The 19,195-nt window shown below is 49.0% G+C and overlaps 5 protein-coding genes across 5 annotated transcripts; 2 read left to right on the top strand and 3 right to left on the bottom strand.

Moving 5' to 3' along the window:
• Positions 1-1,697: 1,697 nt before the first annotated feature.
• Positions 1,698-3,201, top strand: PFICI_07963 (uncharacterized protein; the record flags this gene model as incomplete). The annotated part of the gene is made up of 2 exons (XM_007836544.1): positions 1,698-1,820; positions 1,876-3,201. 2 exons carry the CDS (start codon positions 1,698-1,700, stop codon positions 3,199-3,201), a joined length of 1,449 nt encoding a protein of 482 aa, XP_007834735.1.
• A 118-nt stretch (positions 3,202-3,319) lies between these two features.
• Positions 3,320-5,408, bottom strand: PFICI_07962 (uncharacterized protein; the record flags this gene model as incomplete). Its single annotated transcript, XM_007836543.1, has 4 exons — positions 3,320-3,491; positions 3,619-4,199; positions 4,259-5,179; positions 5,253-5,408. The coding sequence occupies 4 exons, from the start codon at positions 5,406-5,408 to the stop codon at positions 3,320-3,322; spliced, it is 1,830 nt and encodes a 609-aa protein (XP_007834734.1).
• Positions 5,409-7,723: 2,315 nt separating this feature from the next.
• Positions 7,724-8,748, bottom strand: PFICI_07961 (uncharacterized protein; the record flags this gene model as incomplete). Its single annotated transcript, XM_007836542.1, has 3 exons — positions 7,724-8,170; positions 8,236-8,655; positions 8,716-8,748. The coding sequence occupies 3 exons, from the start codon at positions 8,746-8,748 to the stop codon at positions 7,724-7,726; spliced, it is 900 nt and encodes a 299-aa protein (XP_007834733.1).
• A 1,659-nt stretch (positions 8,749-10,407) lies between these two features.
• On the top strand, positions 10,408-11,394 carry PFICI_07960 (uncharacterized protein; the record flags this gene model as incomplete). The annotated part of the gene is made up of 3 exons (XM_007836541.1): positions 10,408-10,722; positions 10,802-11,237; positions 11,288-11,394. The coding sequence occupies 3 exons, from the start codon at positions 10,408-10,410 to the stop codon at positions 11,392-11,394; spliced, it is 858 nt and encodes a 285-aa protein (XP_007834732.1).
• Positions 11,395-12,451: 1,057 nt separating this feature from the next.
• Positions 12,452-17,743, bottom strand: PFICI_07959 (uncharacterized protein; the record flags this gene model as incomplete). The annotated part of the gene is made up of 5 exons (XM_007836540.1): positions 12,452-16,756; positions 16,806-17,111; positions 17,159-17,212; positions 17,270-17,510; positions 17,568-17,743. The coding sequence occupies 5 exons, from the start codon at positions 17,741-17,743 to the stop codon at positions 12,452-12,454; spliced, it is 5,082 nt and encodes a 1,693-aa protein (XP_007834731.1).
• Between the last annotated feature and the right edge of the window lie 1,452 nt (positions 17,744-19,195).

Here is a 19,195-nt window from a genome sequence, read left to right as displayed (position 1 = left end):
AGCGTTTGCACAAAACGCCCATAGCCGGTTGCTAATAGCTTCTTCAGGGCCATTCTCGCCAATGCCGCCATTTAAATAAACTTGAGGGAAAGACCGGAAATACTCCTAGTTGTGTCCATTTGGAGGACTGACTTATTAGAGGCGACACACTATTTAAATCAATAGATGAAACTTGTAGAGACCTTATGTATCAAGATCATTTTATATGCGTTCTCAATTCCAATTTAGAGGTAAGCAGCGCAATGCTGCTGCCACAACAGTCCGCTGCCGCCAAACAAATAGTTTCAAGCTTTAGCGCCATCCAAAAGTAATTCGACATGGAGTACTGGGCACTCTTGAGTAGGTATGCTCAGGGGTATCTACCAAGGTAGAAAGTCAGAGGCACACTTATCCATGATGCAAACGGCGGATAGGAAATAATGTGAAAATGAAGCAAGCCCGTCAATAGCACAGCAGGCGAATACAAAAGACGAGATGAGCTAATCTAGGAAAATCAAGGAATAAAGACGAGTTGCCTTTTCTATTTTCTGGAGTGGCCATTTTGTGGTAAACCAGCTGTCACTGGATGATGTCAAATGGAATAATCAATATTAGTAGAAGAGACTGACCAAGGACAAAGAAAGGAATGCACATAAGTCTAGTTAAGTCATCTTGTTACCAACCAGCTACGAAAGTCATTCAGACCGACTGATACGAGATCCGCCAGGCAGATCCGGACGAACTGGTCCTATGACTCAGTGGTATGCGCGCAACACTGTCGAGGACGCTGGCTAGGAAAAAGCAGGAATACTGCCGTCCGTGGATTCCGGGCAACTAGTTCTGCAATTGATATTCCGGGTAGAGAGTCGCATCGCGAGGACCTGCCACTTTTTGCAACTTTTTGCTATCCTTCCTCACAATTCTCGCTCTTTTCACATTTTCCTGTTTTGATTTGTTGTTTCTTTCTTTTGTTAAGTTCCGACATCAGGTTCAAGGTCATTTTTTCCTCGCCATATTTCAAGTTAATATAGCTAATAGTCGCGTACATAGAAATGAAATAATAGAGTAAAGTGAATATGGACAGAGAAAGTATTATTATAAATCTAAGGAGGCCAAAGACAAATAATTTCGAATAAATGCATTATCGTCAACCAGCAACGAGGGCTTGAGGACTACCCGGCTCTAGCTCAATGGCTTTGTGGTACTTAAACACACTATTGAGTAAACTGGCCAAGATGAAATGGGGAGGATTATTGAAAGGGCCTCGCGTAATTACGATGGAAGGGAGGGACATTTAAACGATCTGGAGTCGACAACTAGGGCCGCCGATGGGAACTGTGACAAGTTTTCCAATCTCAATTGCCTTGGACTCCCTGCAATCGAATGCCCCTCCCTCTTCCTTTTTTTTTTTTTTTGTTTTCACTTTTTAATTTTTTCAAAATAAAAAAGAGTCCCTTGCTATGATTAACGCTTTCTAATCTACAAAAAGATGGAGTTATTGTTGCATATCCTGGGCATATTCTGACAACTTACATTTGAGGTGCGCGATGGACTCCTTTGTTGTTTGCAACCGCATGCGGCAAACAACTTTGCAACAAAGACACCACCAAATTGGTGCCAGAGTGTGTCTGCTGCCTGGACATTTGATAGGGGCTCAAGTATGGAGAATAAAATATTCTGGGAACGCTGATATATATTCGGATTAAGGTTACTCGCTGATGGATCGACGAGACGAGATACGCCCAGGTGAGCACGCTCGTCGTGTCCCGCCTGCAGTACACAACCCACACGTCGAAGACGAAGAAGACGAGGACAATCTTGAGGAAGGAGTCGACGACGAAGTAAGAGAATTAGATTTCAAGTTTTCAATTCTGATATGCTGATTTCGAACTCAAGGATACCCCGGATACTGAAGAAATAATACAAATCCCCTCATGGACAACCGACCCCAAACCGCCACCCTTTCCCTTCAACCTGACAACCACGACCGTCTGCCTCATCTCGCAGCTTCTCCTCATTCTAATTAACCTCGAGACTCAGCACCAACTCCTGGTGCGATATCAAGTATGGCGGTACCTCTTTGCCATCCTGCCACGAGTCCTCCTTACGACCGCCCTCGCCTTTGCGAGCACAGCTCTGTACGAAGGCATCCTGGCCGACTTTGATGGACCCCTTCACGACTGCTGGCGCGCATTGATCATCATCCCGCAGAGTCTGCTGCTACGGAGTGTAGCAGCAGTCTGGCGCATTAATGTGCGCGTCCCGCCCACTGAGAACAAGCTCGAGGAGCTCGAGCGCATGACCGACGTGCTGCGCAAGGGAGACGGCCCCTGGGGGTTTGCGACGGGCTTGTACGAGGTGCTCGCCACGGCTTGGAGCGTCGCTGTCAGTTTTGCGGTGTTGCTCTGGTATGCTGCGGGACGGCGGCTGCTCGTGGCGGGCTTGCTGTGGGCGCTGGAGGGGTCTGGAGTCTGGGGTGGGCGATGGGCTATCGATTTTGTTAACCAAGACAGGATGTGGGTGGACGCTTCGACGGTGCCCGAAGACCTCTGGACGCCGCGGCAGAGATTGATTGGACAGGTGGCGCTGCAGCTCGGCGTGGCGACTGCGCTGTTGCAGTTCATGTTCATGTTTCGCTTTCAAGTACAAGAGGCCAAGGAGATTTACGAGAGCCCCGAGATGATTGCACAGGTGCGCCCCAAAGCCGCTTACCTGCGCGCGACGGCTGTCCACATCGTGACTTATACGGCCTACCAAATCATCCGAGGTATGCTACCTGTCAAATTGTGGGAAGTCGGTCCTGGATACATTATCAAGCAAGAGTTTGTCAAGAGTTTCCGGCGCAAATCGTTCAATCAGTCTTGCGTAACGCCAGGCTCGACGTCTTGGTTCGATCTGAGGGGCGGGCAATGTCTTGATGACTTTGCCTGGCTTGTAGCGCTGTCCTTGTCGGTGCTCCTGACGCATCAGGTGCTTCGGTATGCCATGAGAAGACTCGCTCGTGTAGGTTGGTGGTTTTGTGAGCCATTCTTTGTATGGCGAACACTTTGGATTGCGCCAGTGGTGGCGCGGACCCGGTTGATCTTCCTGGAACAGATGGACGCCGATTTTACCCTGGACGAAACGGTGGAATACCGGGTCCTGATGACGTTCATAGCTCCCGACTCCGGCCCTTTGCCCATGATGATACCGGGTGGTGGGGACGCGGAGGGTGTATGGTGATTATGATGAATACCCACAGCCAGGACGCGTGGCTGGGTTAAAGTTTGGATATATTAAGATATTACCTAGATACTATTATCCCCCTTTGACAAGGAGTAGTATACAGAAGTATTAATCATCAGTATTGATGACGCTGTTCCCTTCCAGGCAGGATCACCTTTGCAGTGGCCTTGACGTCTACCTTGAACTTGCTGTCCTTACTTGCGCTGTGGCCGCCTTTGCCGCCTTTACTGCCGGGCTTGCCATGATTTCCATGCGTGTGTTTATCATCACATGTGTTCTTTCCCATTCTACGTTATGCATCATTAGTGTCATTCATTAATTACTATGTACATAAAACCTTCTCGGTTTTGCGTTTATATGTTCATATCTTCTCGTTACGGCCGCCTGGGTATATGTAGGAAGTCCTCCACTTACAGGGTTCCGTCGGCCATGGCCTGTTGTATCCACGTGCATCGGTCGTTCTTTAAATCGTCCGTCACAATCACCTGTCCGGCATAGGTGTACTCAAGAGTCTGAGCGCTGGAACCGTAGAGGGGCCATGTAACTGCCTCGCCCAGATAGTTGGGGTCGCCGGTGAGAGTAAAGGTCATTATGTGGTCCTGGATGGCGTGTGCAATAGTTGGGTTGACTGGGAGACCATCATCAAGACTGCTGGTGTCGCCATTGAAGAAGACATAGGGAACATCCTGGGCGTGGTAGCCTGGTGGGTACGCAAAGATGCTGTCGTACGTAGCATTGTCGAAAGCCACTGAGAGGAAGCGCGCAGAGCAGGCGAATTGGATCTCGGTACCGATCTTGACGGCACGGGCAAACTCGGTTGTCCACGGGTAGGTGCCGTCGAGCACATCCGGCCAGACCGTGGTCAGCATGTACTCGATCGTCTCATTGGAAACCTCGGGGAACTCTGTCGCGACCAATTCGTAGAGATCTTCAGCAGTAGCAATATCGGTTGGCGTGAAAGGAACCGACTCATTAGATGTGTGGCTGAGCAGCAACTGTAGGTATCGTTAACCACCTGCTATGTTTATGTTTATCGACGAGTTTCTTCACTTACATTGACAGAATCGTCAAACTTGCCCTCGAGGAGGAGCACCTGAGGATGGTTTGGAACATACGTGCCGTCAACCACTGGTCCGTAGTTGAAGAGGCCAGTAAAGGCATCATAAACGACAGCCTGGTTAATGTACTTGAGTTGAGCAGAGGTTAGGGCAGTCAGGTCAGCAACACTGTCAATGTCCTCGCCAGTGTAGTTCGTTGCCACCTCCATGGTCAGATCATAGCCATATGAGCCATTGATGTTGAATTGGAAGGCAGGACTCATGACGATGGCCTGGTCAAAAGGAGCCTCCTCCTTGCCACCTTCAGCAGTAATGTGGTGCAGAATGGAGGCAGCGCCTGCGCTCTCACCCATGACGGTGACCCTATCGGCGCTGCCGCCAAAATTGCTAATATACTCTCCCACCCACTCGAGCGCGAGGCGCTGGTCGTAGAGACCCAAGTTGGGTGTCAGATCTGAACCGTCGAGCCATCCAAACATACCGAGGCGGTAGTTGATTGCTACAATGATGGCGGTGTTGTTCGAGCGTGCCAAGAGACCGGCAATCTCTCCAGAGCCCGTCTTGGACCCATATGTGAAGCCTCCGCCGTGGATCCAGACAAGAACTGGCGCTGCAGCCAATGCGCCAAGCTCATAGATGGTTTCTGGGACGTAAATGTCTAGCAAAAGACAAGACTCCGTCTGGGCACCGCTGTTGTAGAGGATAGCGGCCATGGTCGCGGCATCGACGCCATAAGAGGCAGCCTGCAATTCGACGACCCATCCTGGATAGGCCTGCATACATTCGATGTCTGAGGAGCCGCCATCATTTACCGTCGAGTTCGTTCCCGTCGGTAGCACTGGCTTTTGGAATCGCAAGTCCCCAATGGGCTGTTGAGCATAAGGGACATTGCTGAAGAGATAGTAGCTGCCAGTTTCCTACATGCAAATATTAGATATCATGGGTATCGAAAGTTGGCTTGTAAGCCAGTTGCATGTCTCCAGTACTCACATTGACAGTTGCCGAGTGAACCTCGTACCCAAGGTCGACCGTTGTCGTATTATCTCTTGCCTCGAGTCGTACATTGCTTCTCTTTGGGAGATCCCAGGGGGCAGCCAATGCCGAACTGGCCAGTGAGACCAAACAGGCTGATATGTAGCCCTTCATGTTGCCAACGTCACCAGTGCTGTAAAAGAATGACAATTCGCGAGACAGAATCCGCGGAAAGGGAAAAGTCGACAAGTCACCTACGAGGAGCACAAAGTAGGCGGGCTAGCTGGCTGGATCGACGTGAAAGCGACCATCTTGGGACATGAAGATGATCTTTATAATAGCGACGCTGCTAGTTTCCTTTCGCTTCCCGCATCCGCGGTCCCCTTCTCGCTCACCCATGACCTGGTTCATCTAGTCTAGGGTCAAGCCCGTCATTGATTTTCCTTCTGTTTTCCTTCCCTTGTTCGTATGTGCAGGTTGTCAATTACAGGACAGTTGCTGATGTCAATCGTCTTGCAAGGGGGGGTCAGAGCCAGGATCTACGCGCGCTGTGCAGCCCATGTTGCGCGTTGAAGAGGAAGTGCGAAGCTTTGCACCTGGTCCGCCGAGACAAGAACGTTGTCCGTGCGCTTCGACGAAAAGGGTATCCAGTGCAACCCTCCCTATGCCTCGCTGTAGGTGGGGGCGACGGCCCTGATGGCTGTACCGGGTAAAGCCCACGTTTTGTTTCGATTGCCAACTGCACGACAGAAAAGAGATCCTTGGGGGTGATGGGTGCTGATTTTAGGTCTACTGCTTGATCAACAGTCACCGTATTACTTGTATTTCCCATTGGATCGTCGCTAAACAATAAGATCAAGCTGGTTGGCGGCGTTTCACCACGTGGCCCTCCCCGTAGTCCTTGATAGTCTCAAAGCATAATTGATCTCTGTTATCAGCGGGTCTGGCCCGCATGGCAGAATCGAGAGTTTCCCTATCCCTGACGACATGCTGCAGAATGCCGCCGCATCCGTCAACACCAAGATTGGTCTATGGAAGATATATCATCTATGAAGGTGGCAACAGGATACATCACGAAGAGTGGTATGAGGAAGTCAACTTGGATTGCTCGGGGCAAGCATTTGGTAGGCCAATCTGCATCCTCATGGAAGAACGAGGTGTGTCCTGCTCATGGGCGCACATGATCATTCCTCCAACATCTGCACTCCCAACCTCATTTCATGTTCGGTCTGCGGTAGACGGAGCAAAATCAAGCCGACGATCCCTGGCGAATGAAATGCGCCCCGTTGCCCAAAAGAAAAAAAAAAAGATGTGGCTGTCCACGTTGTGGTGGTTGTCGTAATGGTGTGCTATAAGCCCGATGCAAGCGCACTGATACTGCACGTCCTATTGAGTCCACATGGCATGGCTGCAGGGCAGATTGGTTATTGTATGTACTACGGTGCATAGGTACGGAATACTGCCGGGCAATTACACGCGCAGTTTCGCGCCTATTGCGATTTTCCTCCAAGCATTTCGCAGTGCATCCCAGCCAGTCTACTCCAATTCGACTTTTGCGTGAGATCGATAGTCTCGGCGCGCAGAAACCAATCGTCATGTACAGATTAGTCAAGATGCCCGTTCCCTCCAGCATATAATGCAAAGAACCGCCACATGCATCTGTCTGAGGGTTGCGCCGCGCCCGTATGCTCTCATGGTCGGCAATCTTGGCCGTCCTCACATTGCCTGTGCAAAGGCTCGTCCCTTGCATAAGGCGAGCGGAACGTTAATCAAAGATGCATATATAGCATCCGCTAGAACGGAGATGGGATGAAGAGTTTCTGGCCGTGCGCTTCCGAAACCGTTGGGCTAAGATATGCTATATACTGCATGCAGAAACTATTTGCAGAAATAAGAGCCTTGGCGGGCGACACTTTAGGGCCCGTTTCCTCTTTGTGTTGCATTCGAAAAAATAATAGTGATGGGATGCGAACAATGCGAGGTTACATCTGGGTTTACCAACGGTGCATGCAGCAGTCGGTACTATTCCATCGTACTAGGCGCTATAGGTAGGCGTTGCAACACTACTGCACACCTGGCAGTAATTCATCACGGTATACAGGGTCTCTCAACCATTGCCTGCGCTAACCTAGAACGGTGCTATGTGCGAATGTCTATAATCCATCACTTGGCCGCTCGGAGTGAACAGCCCGAATATCTCTTGACAAAACGGATCATGCGGAAATGTTTATCACGAGCTATCTTTCAGACTGTTTTACAACTGCATGTTCATTCAAACACCTTCTTAAAAGAGCTTCAATCAAATCTTGAGTTGGGCCGTGGACAAGCCGGGCTAAAACACAACTTACATCAGGTGATTATCGAATATGCGTGCACATTTGCGCTGCATACGTGCAGACCCCGATTTATTGCGCATGGCTATCAATAGACTCGGAAGATTATTGAATACCGATAGAAACTTTGCAGTATGTTCTGCCAGATATTCTTGTCTACAATTTGCCCTCAAGGAAAGCCTTGATCGTGGGCCTAGGGTCTTCCTCCTCGAGACCCAGAAGGCCGTTGGCCAGTTCAACGCCCTTGGCGCTGTCGCCGCCATCTCTGTACAGGTACGCCCCCAAGAAGTCGCGGAAGGCACTGAAATCTTTCTTGGCTAGCTTCTCGTTACCAATGGCGGTCAGGTCCGTGGACTTGACAGGCTCCTTCTGCCACTGCGCCCCGCTCTCCTCCTCGAAAATCTTGAGCAGCTGGTTCTGGGTCGTCGTAAACGAGGCAATGGACAGGTACTGGTTCGCCGTCTTGTCGGCGCGGGAGAGCGAAGCGGCTACGGCCTTGCCGATGAAAGACAGGTTGGATGCGAAAAAGGGCGTGTCGCCCGTGTCGATGATCCGAGCCGTCTTGGTCGTCTTGTCGAAACCGAGCCCGCTGAGCCTCAGACCCTGCGTTGGTGACGGGTTAGCAATTGTCCTATGAGGGAACGAAATAGGGCAAACGAGCCACCAACCCAGTCAAAGAAAAGTCCATTGGTAAACGCTGTCCAAGTGAATGACGGGCTCTCCTCGGACTTTTTGATAATATAGTCGAGCACTTGGATTTTGCCCGAGAGGATAGTCTTGAGCCCCTGGTCCTGGATTGTTCTCGTGTTGACGCCAAACTCTGAAGGGACGAAGCGCTTCACGCCAGCAGCGATGGAAGCGTCGACAATGGGATATTGCTTGCCGACTGCTGGTGTAGCCGCCGCCGAGACGACAGCATCTTGTCCCTGGAGGGCCTCCTTGAGTGAGTCAACCGAATCCAAGTTGACCTTCTTGACGACTACACCGGAAGGAAAGGTTGACGAGGAAGATTCTCGGGTCAATGCCGTGACTTTGAAGCCAGCGGCGAGAAGCGCCTCCGTGATGGGCGCTCCAATGTTGCCAGAAGCCTGTTAAACGTCTGGATTAGTGACGGTTCCGAGATGATACCGATTGCCGGCCCCACTTACACCGACGACGGCAACGTTCTTGATAGAAGACATGATGAAAGGGTCGTTTATCTAATTAATAAGAAATTGATATTGATAAAATGTTTCAAGGGGAGGTCAAGATTCAAGAAGAAATGTGGTTATATATAACTGTGAGATGGGATAAAATGCACTAGGTTCCGTTATATCTTCACCAGAACTGCCGGAAGGCGGGGTTGTATTTTATACTGTCCCGGAATGTGGAGAGGCATTGTGCGATCGCGTCATAATAGCGCATGATTTATCAAGAAGCTGAAGACCGGTCCTGCCCGCTTACTCACCAAATGATGTGGTATTGCTCATTCATGGCGAACATGAGATGGCCACGACATCTATGCAGCTACATCACCCCGCCATGGCTGGCACTCAACTCGACGGGGTGTGCGTGCAACGGTTTCTTGAAGTCAATGCGGGGGGCACTTGATTTCACATTAGTACCCTCGGCTTTGCAACACGGAGATAGATAGTTGTAAGTATTACGAAAACCCTATCTGCCACGACCACTCCCGGGATGCTCTTGTCCCTGATTAAATGCCCTGCGTTGTGCATGTCCCGGAGTCAGCTATCCACCCCGGGCCTTTCCATTCGGGTCCGGGTCGGGCGGAATTCTTCTTAACAATTATCGGCACTTGAGAAGCATGCGGTAGGTACTACCGGAACAGGCCAAGAAGGTAGTGTATAATATTCTCCATGGCCCAGTCTGATACCACGTTTTGTGGACTGGAGGCTACATAACCAGTATGGTATTGGATTGTCTGTCTATAGGATGAAAGTCTTTACCATAAATGTGTCGTGCGCCGCCTAAGAAGCGAGGTAGTCCGTGTTTAGCTGCACCACCTTTTACTGACCCAGCTAGTACTTACACAAGTCCTTGGGTATCTAGGTCATTCGTGATGGATTGGCGCATTGGCGCAAGGCATTGAGGGATTGTTTCCTGACAATCGAATTCATACTTGAAAGCCGATTGTCATCAGATGAGACCTGCAACAGGGCCATTGCCCAAGAGCACAATTCATCATACTGGGAAACAAGCAAGGAGACCTGCAATGTTTTTGGGATGTCGGTCAGTATCAATGATGTATCGAGTCCTTCTGTGCACCGTCATCCTTCCTTTTTGCGAAATGTGCCATAACCAAATCCAATTAATCGCAGCTTTCGATTCAAGCCATAATGAAAGACTTTCATTGATCGGATTCAATGTTCATTTTGACTTAACTGCGCACTCTGCCTATAGAACCTTCAGGCTATGTAAAGATCAATATTGTCCTTCAGCTATAGGACCTATGCAGGAAGGCACTAGAAGCTCGAGCGCGACACACGCGCCAGTATGGTTGGGCGGGTACCTGCCTCGCCTAGCGCCTAGCTCCCTTGAGCTCCTGCACTGTGTGGCACAGACAGTGAGTGCACACTGAGCTGCCCGGCCAACCAAGCTTGTAGCAGCAGTTTGGGCCAATCCAGTGCCCACTGCATCCAGCCTTGCGATTTCTCCAGCTTCGTGGAGTTGACAGCGACTGCGTTTGCGACAATCAACGCAACATCACATCACCATCAAAATTCTTTTCCCCATCTTCACGGCCCGAATCCTTTCATTCGATTGTATCAGATATAGCGCTCAATCATTGAGTCGCCTGCGACCGTCCTTCCCAATTCCCCGCGCAAACCAGATTCAGCAGTATGGCCGACGAGTACCGCGAAGAACCTGCCGAGGAGCCGCAGCTCACGGCGAGCGGCGCCGACGTGGAAATGGGTGACGATGGAGCGGAAGCCCCCGAAAATGCCGACTCGACCGAGCTGCCCTTTGCTGAAGGTGGCGACGAGGTACCCGAAATCGAACAGCACATCCAGTTCATCGACTACCTCAAGAGCCCGATGGTGACACTCCTGGTCGGCGATGGGGAGAACTCTGCAATTTTGACTGCACACCAAGCTCTTCTCGAGCAAAGCCCTTACTTTGCCGAGGCATGCACCGCTTTCAACGATGATGGCAGCGTAAGTAACCATTGGCCACAACCGCGCCGCTTCAATGGCAGATGTTGCAAGAAGAAGCGGCTAATTTTGCGCACAATAGCCTCGACAAATTGAGCTCAGCAACGAAGAGATCGACGCCGTAGGCTGTTTCCTCGAGTACCTGTATACCGGCGACTACTACCCCAAGAAGATCCCGGGTACGCGTGAGCTCGAGCATCAACCTGGCATCCCTGCCGTAGACGAGTCGGGCGATCAGCTGCTGAAGCATGCGCGCGTCTACACACTGGCAGAGAAGTTTGGCGTGGACAAGCTCAGAAGCCTGGCGACCAGCAAGATCCACTGCGTCAACTCGACCGCCAAGGGCGAGATCGCGTACGCTCGTTATGTCTACGCCTACACAGACAAGGACGACACGTCCATTCGTGCCCCAGTGGCCAATTTCTGGGCTACGCGCAGTCATACTCTCAGGGCAGAGGCAGAAGAAGAGTTCCGATCGATATGCTTGGAGTTCCCCCAATTCGGTTACGATGTGCTTAGTAAGTTGTGCCTCGTTACGGCATCTCCCGCGCTTACTGACAATTTCAAGCCCGTGTGCTGGACGAGAAGCTCAAGCGTCAGGGACAAGGAAAGCTATTACCGTCCGCGTCGAGCGGTGGATCAGGAAGAAAGCGGGCGCGACACAGCAACATCTAAAGCCGCGGCCTCTGTACAATCCAACTTCCGACCATTTCGTCGTAGTCTGTGCCTGGACTCATCAACCATACCCAAAATCTGGAGACGTATGTGTATACTATTGCGGGCTGCGTGGGTTCAGCAGCGGGTGCTATCGGGATCATTTCAGAGCAAGCCGTGTATCTCTGGTGGCGCTATTCGCCCAACGACATTTGCCATGGATATGATACGCCCTCAAGTGGCCGTGGTATAAACGTTTTAACGCTTGACATGTACTGGGAGCTGTTTGGGTCGCGGATGAGAGACTTGTACTATCTGCTTGGGCCGTTTTATGATACCAGCCCCAATCGTGATATACTGTGAACGCTTCTCTTACTTGTGTGTTCCACGTGAGTACCATCCGTGATTGAAGCCTCTTGTATTGAGAAGCCCAAGATACGCCGCTAGTTGTCAAGAAGCAGTGACGCACGAACTTCATCACAGGACATTGGACCTCTTCGTTTGTGTTTGTCTTTTACATTCTGCGACACGATCCAGAAAAGATAATTTTTGGTGACAATGGTATTTCAAACCGTGAATGTAAGCATCGCGGTCGCCAGTCACGAGGTTCGAGGGTTCCAAAGTCAGCACCATACGGTCGAGTTCCGCAAATGTCGCCCAGCCGATGTCACAGGTGATCAAACATCGCCCTCGAATAGTCAGGAGGGCTGATTTCCGTCAAGATTCCTCGAATTAAAGGCACTGTACTTCCCTAGGAGGCTAGTGACTCTTGCTCTGTAGTCATAAGGTGATTCTTGAACATTCCTCGAGCCGTCAAGGCATGGTTCGATCTTTTCAGCAGCATATTATTAATTGTGACCACCGTTTATTAAAATATAATCTGAGTATTTTGTTATGGTGTATATTGTCCTCCTTCGTCGTGGGCATATAAGTCTTGGTTCGTGATCGTTTCCTTAACGATTGCGAGCATGCTCTTTGCCCATTGGTACAGTGGCAGTGCTGGCCGTAACATGTCTATGATTTATTACTACCGGAACACTAGATTTGCTTCGGCTTCCTCTCTCCTCTGATTATCCTTTCATTGAATAGGCGTATCATCTACAATCTTAGGAAGATTGAAGCTTTCCCTAGCCTGCCTAAGAGCAGTATCCATGGCGATGGCGAGAGCCGAATCTGGACTCCCTACGTCGTACCCTTCCTCGCTACCATCGCTGGCAGAATATATTCTGTTTGCAAAACGAAAACAAAAACAACCCAAGTCAAAAGAATGCTGTAAGATAACTTGGGATATCAATGCAAGCGCATTGTTCTCTCCGAATATGCTAACCCAATTTGGATTGCGGATTATGACTGACACAACAGAAAAGCCAAAGAACTTTCTAAAACGCGTGCCCTGTTCAACCAAAGCCATAGCAATTTCGTTCAAAACAAAGCCAGGTACGCTTTCTTGCTTCTTCAGGGCCTTCAGAGCAGCGGTTTGGACGTTATCGTTGTATGTCTTCCTAAAGATTCTCGCTATCCGTTGGAGGATCTCGTCAGTTGCATTTGACTCGCTAATGACTTCGATGGCCGCAATTTGAACTTCGGGATTTTGATCATCAATCTTTGTCGCAATCGCTTCAAGCATCTCATCAGTTGCATTTGACAGGCCAATGATCTTGATTGCTTTGACTTGCACGTGCGGTCCATTATATTCAAGGAGCTTCGCTATCTCTTTGAGTGTCGAAAGCGCTAGAATTGGTCGGTAGAGAACGTCAAGCGTAGTTTCTCGAAAGCGCTGTTCAGAAGTTTTGAGGAATTTGGTTATTTCATCTTGTATCACCGTTTCCAATGTCTCCTGTCTGTCGAATATTCCACAGGCGAAGTCGTAAAGACTTTCGCATTCACTCCCGAGCAGCTTTGCTACTGCTTGAAGGACATCATTTGACAGATCTTGTCGATGAATAGCCTTGATATACTTCAGACCATTTGAGATGGAGGGAAGCCTGTCGGTCGACTTTTCAAAGGCGCATATCTCGATTATCGCACGCAGTATGTGACCTGGAAGGCTCGACTGCGTTTGCAAAACGTACATGACGGAGTCTCCCAGTTTTCTGTCTTTTAACATTAGATCGAAGAGGAACTCAACAAGCGCGATTGGTAAGCCATGATTGCCCTCCAACGCCGACAAAAGGTCATCGAAAGGTTCTCCAAGCTCAATTCGACGCTTAATCAGTCTTTGTACAGCCTGAAATGCTAAAGATGACTGACTAGGGTACTCGAAAAGAATGAGAATCACTTTCGATTGGACATCAACAAATTCGGAATGATCCAAATACCTAGCAATCGCTTCGAGCACGACGTTATCCAGTTCAAGGCGTGCTAAGGTCTCAAGAGAAATAGCACGCACAAGTGGGTTCGCGTGATTGATATTCGCTACCAATACCACCCAGATGGACTTGGGGAGCTTTTCGAGTAGTAAAAGCGTAGATGATGCTTTATGCCGAACACTTTCGTCGTTGTCTTCAAGTTTGTGTAATATTGCTTTAAATACGGTATCCGACGGATTGAAATACTTGAGGGTATCCACTGCGGCCAACTGGACACGGAGTTCCGGGTGATTAAGCTTCGCTTCCACAGCTGTTTGGATTGAGTGTGGTATTTCTGACAAAATATCTTTGGTCTTCCTGACAGCGGTGCATACGTCTGTTACATGCGGTACACCTAAGGGGATGCTTTGGGCTGATTTTAGCAGCATTGGCTTTGCCCTCAATGCTTCTATGCAAGCCATCTGTATTCCCTTCCAAGGTGACTCAAGGATCCCGACCACAGATTCGATTGCGGCATCTAGAAAGTCCGGGAATACATCCATAACTCGCAACGCAGCTTTTTGGATAGGAGATTTCGAAATAGGATACCGCTTTTCTTCCAGAATCTCTATCATCCCCTGTACTAAAGAGTTGGGAAAAGGTTGCTGGCTTATCAGGTGCTTGAAAGTAGTTGGTTGAAGGGTCAAAAGTGAGTTTTGAAATTCTCTCTCCACTTGGGAAAGTATGGAATCTGGCAGGTTCTCCTGATTTTCTAGAATGAGAAGAGCAGTCCCTCGAATATCAGGATCTTTGTTATTGAGCCTTTCTGCCAGCGCTTCAAGCATGTGATCGGGTAAGTCGGTCAGTCCAAGCCGACTTACGGAATTTCCTCGACCATAGAGAGAGCATTCTATCCGAATTTCTTCCAAAAGATGATGGACAACTTTCGAGAAAATGGACTTTGGCAGATGCTCCTGCTTGATAAGCGCCTTCATGACTATTCGGCGCAGGGAATCGTCTCTGGATTCGAGCTGTTCGGTAAGGGTAGAGATACTTTCTTCCGATAATTCAGAATACGAGGTGGGAGGAAAACGATTCAAAACAGGAAGAAACCAGCTATTGCCATGCTTCTCGGAATTGGATAAGTAAGCCATAGAGGCATTGACAAATTCAACATCCAAAGTTCGCTGGCGAGGAATCTCAAACAAGAGAAATTTGGCCATATCGAAACCCTTCGATACATACTTTGAAAGGATGCTCATAGGAAATTCCATCTCTCGGGCTAGAGATGGTAGGGAGGCCTGACCAAGAGATCTATTCTTTCGATACGTGTACTGGAATTCTAACCACCGTGATAGTTGGTTTTCGAGGCCTGATCGCAAGGGAAAATCCTGGTCCGTTTCATATAGACAGCGCAAGACAAGTCGCTGATGAGCAAAACCAACCAAATCCAGTGGTTCTGCTTGTATTTCGTGGAAAAGTTCTGATTGAAAATCGGGGTTCGCATTGGGGGTAGTTGTGCTGGGAAACTCCAGACCGAAAAGTCCAGAAAGGAAGCGCCAGACAATGTCGTATCGGGGTGAGTATTTGTGCTGGCGAAAGAACTCCAAGTGCGGTATTGTCTTTTTTGGCGACTTGTTTACCTCACTTCGGGTGTCAATGACCTGGAGGGCACTCGAGGTAACCCAATGCCTTCGAATGTATTGCGCCGCAAAGTATTCCTGGAAAGTCAAATGAATGAAGTAGAGATTGCAAGCTTTTGTCCGGAGCGCAGTGTCAGACCAGCGAAGAAAAGGGCTTGTCTTTGTCAATGTATTTGGTAGTCCTCCGAATGATAGAAGATCCTTCCAAACAAGGCGAATGTCTCTCTCGTTAAAGACTGTCTGTCGATTGTACAACCCGTGGAAGGCTAATGCCTCGAGGAAGCTGCGGGACGACTTGGCATGGCTAATATCTGAAATTACTCTGTTTGACAAGGACTCATCGATGGCTGCGTAGAGTTGGGTCATAGTCTTGGGATCAATTTGAGAGCGATCCTCCCAAGCGAAACATAATGCGTCGAGTTGGATTGGTATGCGAACAAGATCCTCGATGAGTGGTCGGCTTTGGAGGAATTTAAGGATCTCCGAAGCTTGATTTGGATCCCTGTCCTCTTTCATCACCTCCTTCACATACTGCTCAACCTGTGGTTTGTGAAACCCAACAGTCTCCAGTTCGACATCGAATCTTTGGTAGTCAGCGAGATTGACTGATGGTCGAGATGTAACGATGGCATTGGGTTCATTTAACAGAAGCTCGAGGAACTGATGAAGACCGTCACCACTATCAGTAGAAGAAACAAGGGGTTGAATCTCATCTAACCCATCAAGAAGGAAGAGTGTTCTAGAAGAACCATCGCCTGCTATGTGTTTGCACAGGGCTGCCCAGATTGATGGGTCGTGTTTCTCATGTGGGTCTTGTATGAAAGAGTCGTACTCATCGGAGAAGAGTGTTTGCAGGTCGAAATTTTTCTGATAGGTCGACAATTTTCGCAGTGGAATCCAAAGGAGCCGATCGAAATGATCGTGCCATTGTTGATGGTTTACGAAATCATAAACGATCTTTTTGCACAAGGTCGTTTTTCCAACGCCGGGAACGCCTCGAATCAGGATCCGCTGCGGTCTCGCCGTACCGCCATTTCGCAATTTGCGCGGCTCAAACAACTGGCTGAGGCTGATCTGAGAATCACCACTAGATTCGGGAATATTGAGTCTTGATAAAAGTGAAGTATCGAGCTCATTTTGTCTGGAAATATTCTCAGGTAGCTTGTTCTGCTGTTTAGGCAGTACAATAGAAAGATTGACGTAGCAATTGCTCATGTTCAGGGTGTGAGAAGAGAGTCTTATGATCTTCAGGCGGTCTTCCCCTTTGTAATTCCTGATGATTTGTTCGTCCGCTTTCTCCAAATTGGAGGGCTGCCGCATGGCTTCGATCTCGGCCTTGATCCTTTTATATAATGGATCGTCAAACCCGTAGCACTTGTTGAGTCCTGAATGATTCGTGGCGACACCCCTCGACTTGGTCGCTTGGCAGATGGCGGAGCCTTTATCAACAATCTTGCGATCATGTTCAGTCAAAGTACACAATGGGTTGGGGCACACTTACCCTGCCGATGGAGACGCATCCCAAAATGTATGTAGGCAGTTGTTCGTATAGAGCAGTTATTGGTAAGCTTTGAGTTCTTTCGGATGGTTGTAAGAACTGGCATCGTTCCATAAGGTCCGCGAGGTGCTCAGAGTGCTTCTCTAGTGACAGTAAGAGACGAGTATCTGAGCCAAGAAGGCTAGTCATGCGTGCCATGTAGTATCCAAAAATGGAGGTCGATGACCCTAGATGAGGTGTTCCGAGAAAAAATATACCGCATGTATTCTTTAGGGTATCTTGGCCACGATGTTGTGCAATGCACAAAGCCTATATACAGTGTCAGCCATCTGATGCTCGCAGATAGAGCCACGCACCTGTTTTATGACGATGCCACCGAAACTGTGACCGATGAAGATGATCGGTAGGTCCTGAGTTCACGGATCAGTGTTGGGGATGACTGTAGCATCGAGTTTGTAACTAGGTACCTTCTTTTCTTTGTGATCCTCAAGAAGGTCGAGCAACCTACGGCCAATGTCTTCAGACGTCTGGACAGGCGCATTTACAAGCCAATCACAATTGTACTTAAAGTTACGAATGACGGCTGTAGGGAAAGTAGTAGGTAGCAGATCCCTCAAAAGATGAACGTCTTTCTCGCTGCCAGCCTCCTTGACTTTGCGGATCCATGTGTGCTCATAGTGCGCACCTAAACCATGAACGGCAACAATTCTAAGCAATTCAGCTTCGATATCGGATGTTGAGGGCGCTTCTGCGGTATCTTCTTACTGGAACTTGCCATTTTTTTGATCCACAATAGACTTGAGCTCGGCATCAACACGCGTTGGGTCTTGATCGCGGCGTTGGATCTTCGACGCGATGATCCGTAGTAGGAAGACGAAACCGAGCAGCACAACACAGCCGGTGAACATAATCGAAAAGCCGAGCATGCTCATTTCATTCATGGTCTATATTGACATCACAATAAGGAATAAAGCGTTCGAGAGTCGATATACACTTTGTACAAAGGGTGTAGGACGATTGAGAGAATATCGATCAGACCAAAGCCTACTTCAACCCCGCCGTGCCCGCCTGTTGATACCAGCAGAGACTGGGCTGACACCGGAATTTCGGGCAGATTCTACCAATTACAGATTGTGCGGCTGTGGTCTGCAATAGCAGAATAAGTACCTACAGATCAACTGCTGCGCACTGGCGGACTGGATTGGTGCTGAGCAAGCCACAGTTGCAGTGCATGACTTGATCAGACGTGGGTGGGTGGGTCTGTAATCTAAAAGGGCAGCTCTGCATGTTTATCCTGTTGGGAGAGGTACTCTGTATGGCCAAATACCGTGATGCACCTTGTACGTACCGCGTAACCCGATGAATTGACTGGTAGGAGCTGCACCCATGGGGACATGCAGTATATTGAATTGTGTAGCCCGGCCAAAAAACCCACCCCCTTGTTATCGTGGGTTGGGCCATAAGGGCCATTAAGGCTTTTAGTGGGGTGTAGCCCCGATAGAATACACTTAGCCCAATACATCATCTTTTGACCACCAAAACCGACCACCAAAGTACACCCATAACCTGCTTTCATGGTGATGAGAGTGGGACATGACAAAGCCAGCCGCCGTTTCCCCAAGGCCATATGTTAAATTCCGGCGAAGCTCAAGAAAAAAAATCAACAGTACCGAAACAAGACCACTAAGATACCGAACCCCCTACAAATCACCACGGGTTGCACCGGGTCAAGCCAGACGAGCTGGTGGCAGCAGGTCAATGGAGGGTACAGAAAGTATTTGGAAGGAGGGCAGAGGGTGAAGTGTGAGGCTAAGGTTGAGATGGGTTTTACAGTACTGTCGCACAACCCTCGGATCGTCTCGGGTTGGTAGGGTGGATAGCCGAATTGTCAGATGGTGGATTATGGTTCCCATACACTGGGGTGTGCTTGAGCACACGGATCAACCCCATAGTGTTTAGATAAATATACGGGACCTCCCGGGGATTAGCCGGGGCCACCCAAATAAGCGTACACCTTATCAAAACTAAAAGGCGCAGAATATAGATTAATACATTATACAATTAACACCTATATTAAATTAGTTTAAACTCTAATAGGAAAGCACCACCTTAATTAATAATTAAAAGTCTTAATGCCTCCGCCGAAGCTACGAAAATAATGACTATAAAGGAAGCCGGAATCGGCCTAACGGCATCGTTAAAAACAACCTCCGACTGGAATAATTGGGAATATGCGTTCTAGATCCAGGCACAAATTACCAGATTAACTAATCACCTTAAAAACAAAACGACTTTAATCAAAACCCTAGTCGAACCGGATATAAAAAAAACTAAATACACAAAGACCGCGGCTGCTACCTTCGAAGCTGCAAATGCAAACGACGATCCGATTA

This window comes from Pestalotiopsis fici (assembly GCF_000516985.1).
Source record: "Pestalotiopsis fici W106-1 unplaced genomic scaffold PFICI_Scf_5, whole genome shotgun sequence".
Taxonomy (NCBI): domain Eukaryota; kingdom Fungi; phylum Ascomycota; class Sordariomycetes; order Amphisphaeriales; family Sporocadaceae; genus Pestalotiopsis; species Pestalotiopsis fici.
The sequence above is the reverse complement of the archived record's forward strand: the minus strand, read 5'-3'. Positions and strand labels throughout refer to the sequence as shown.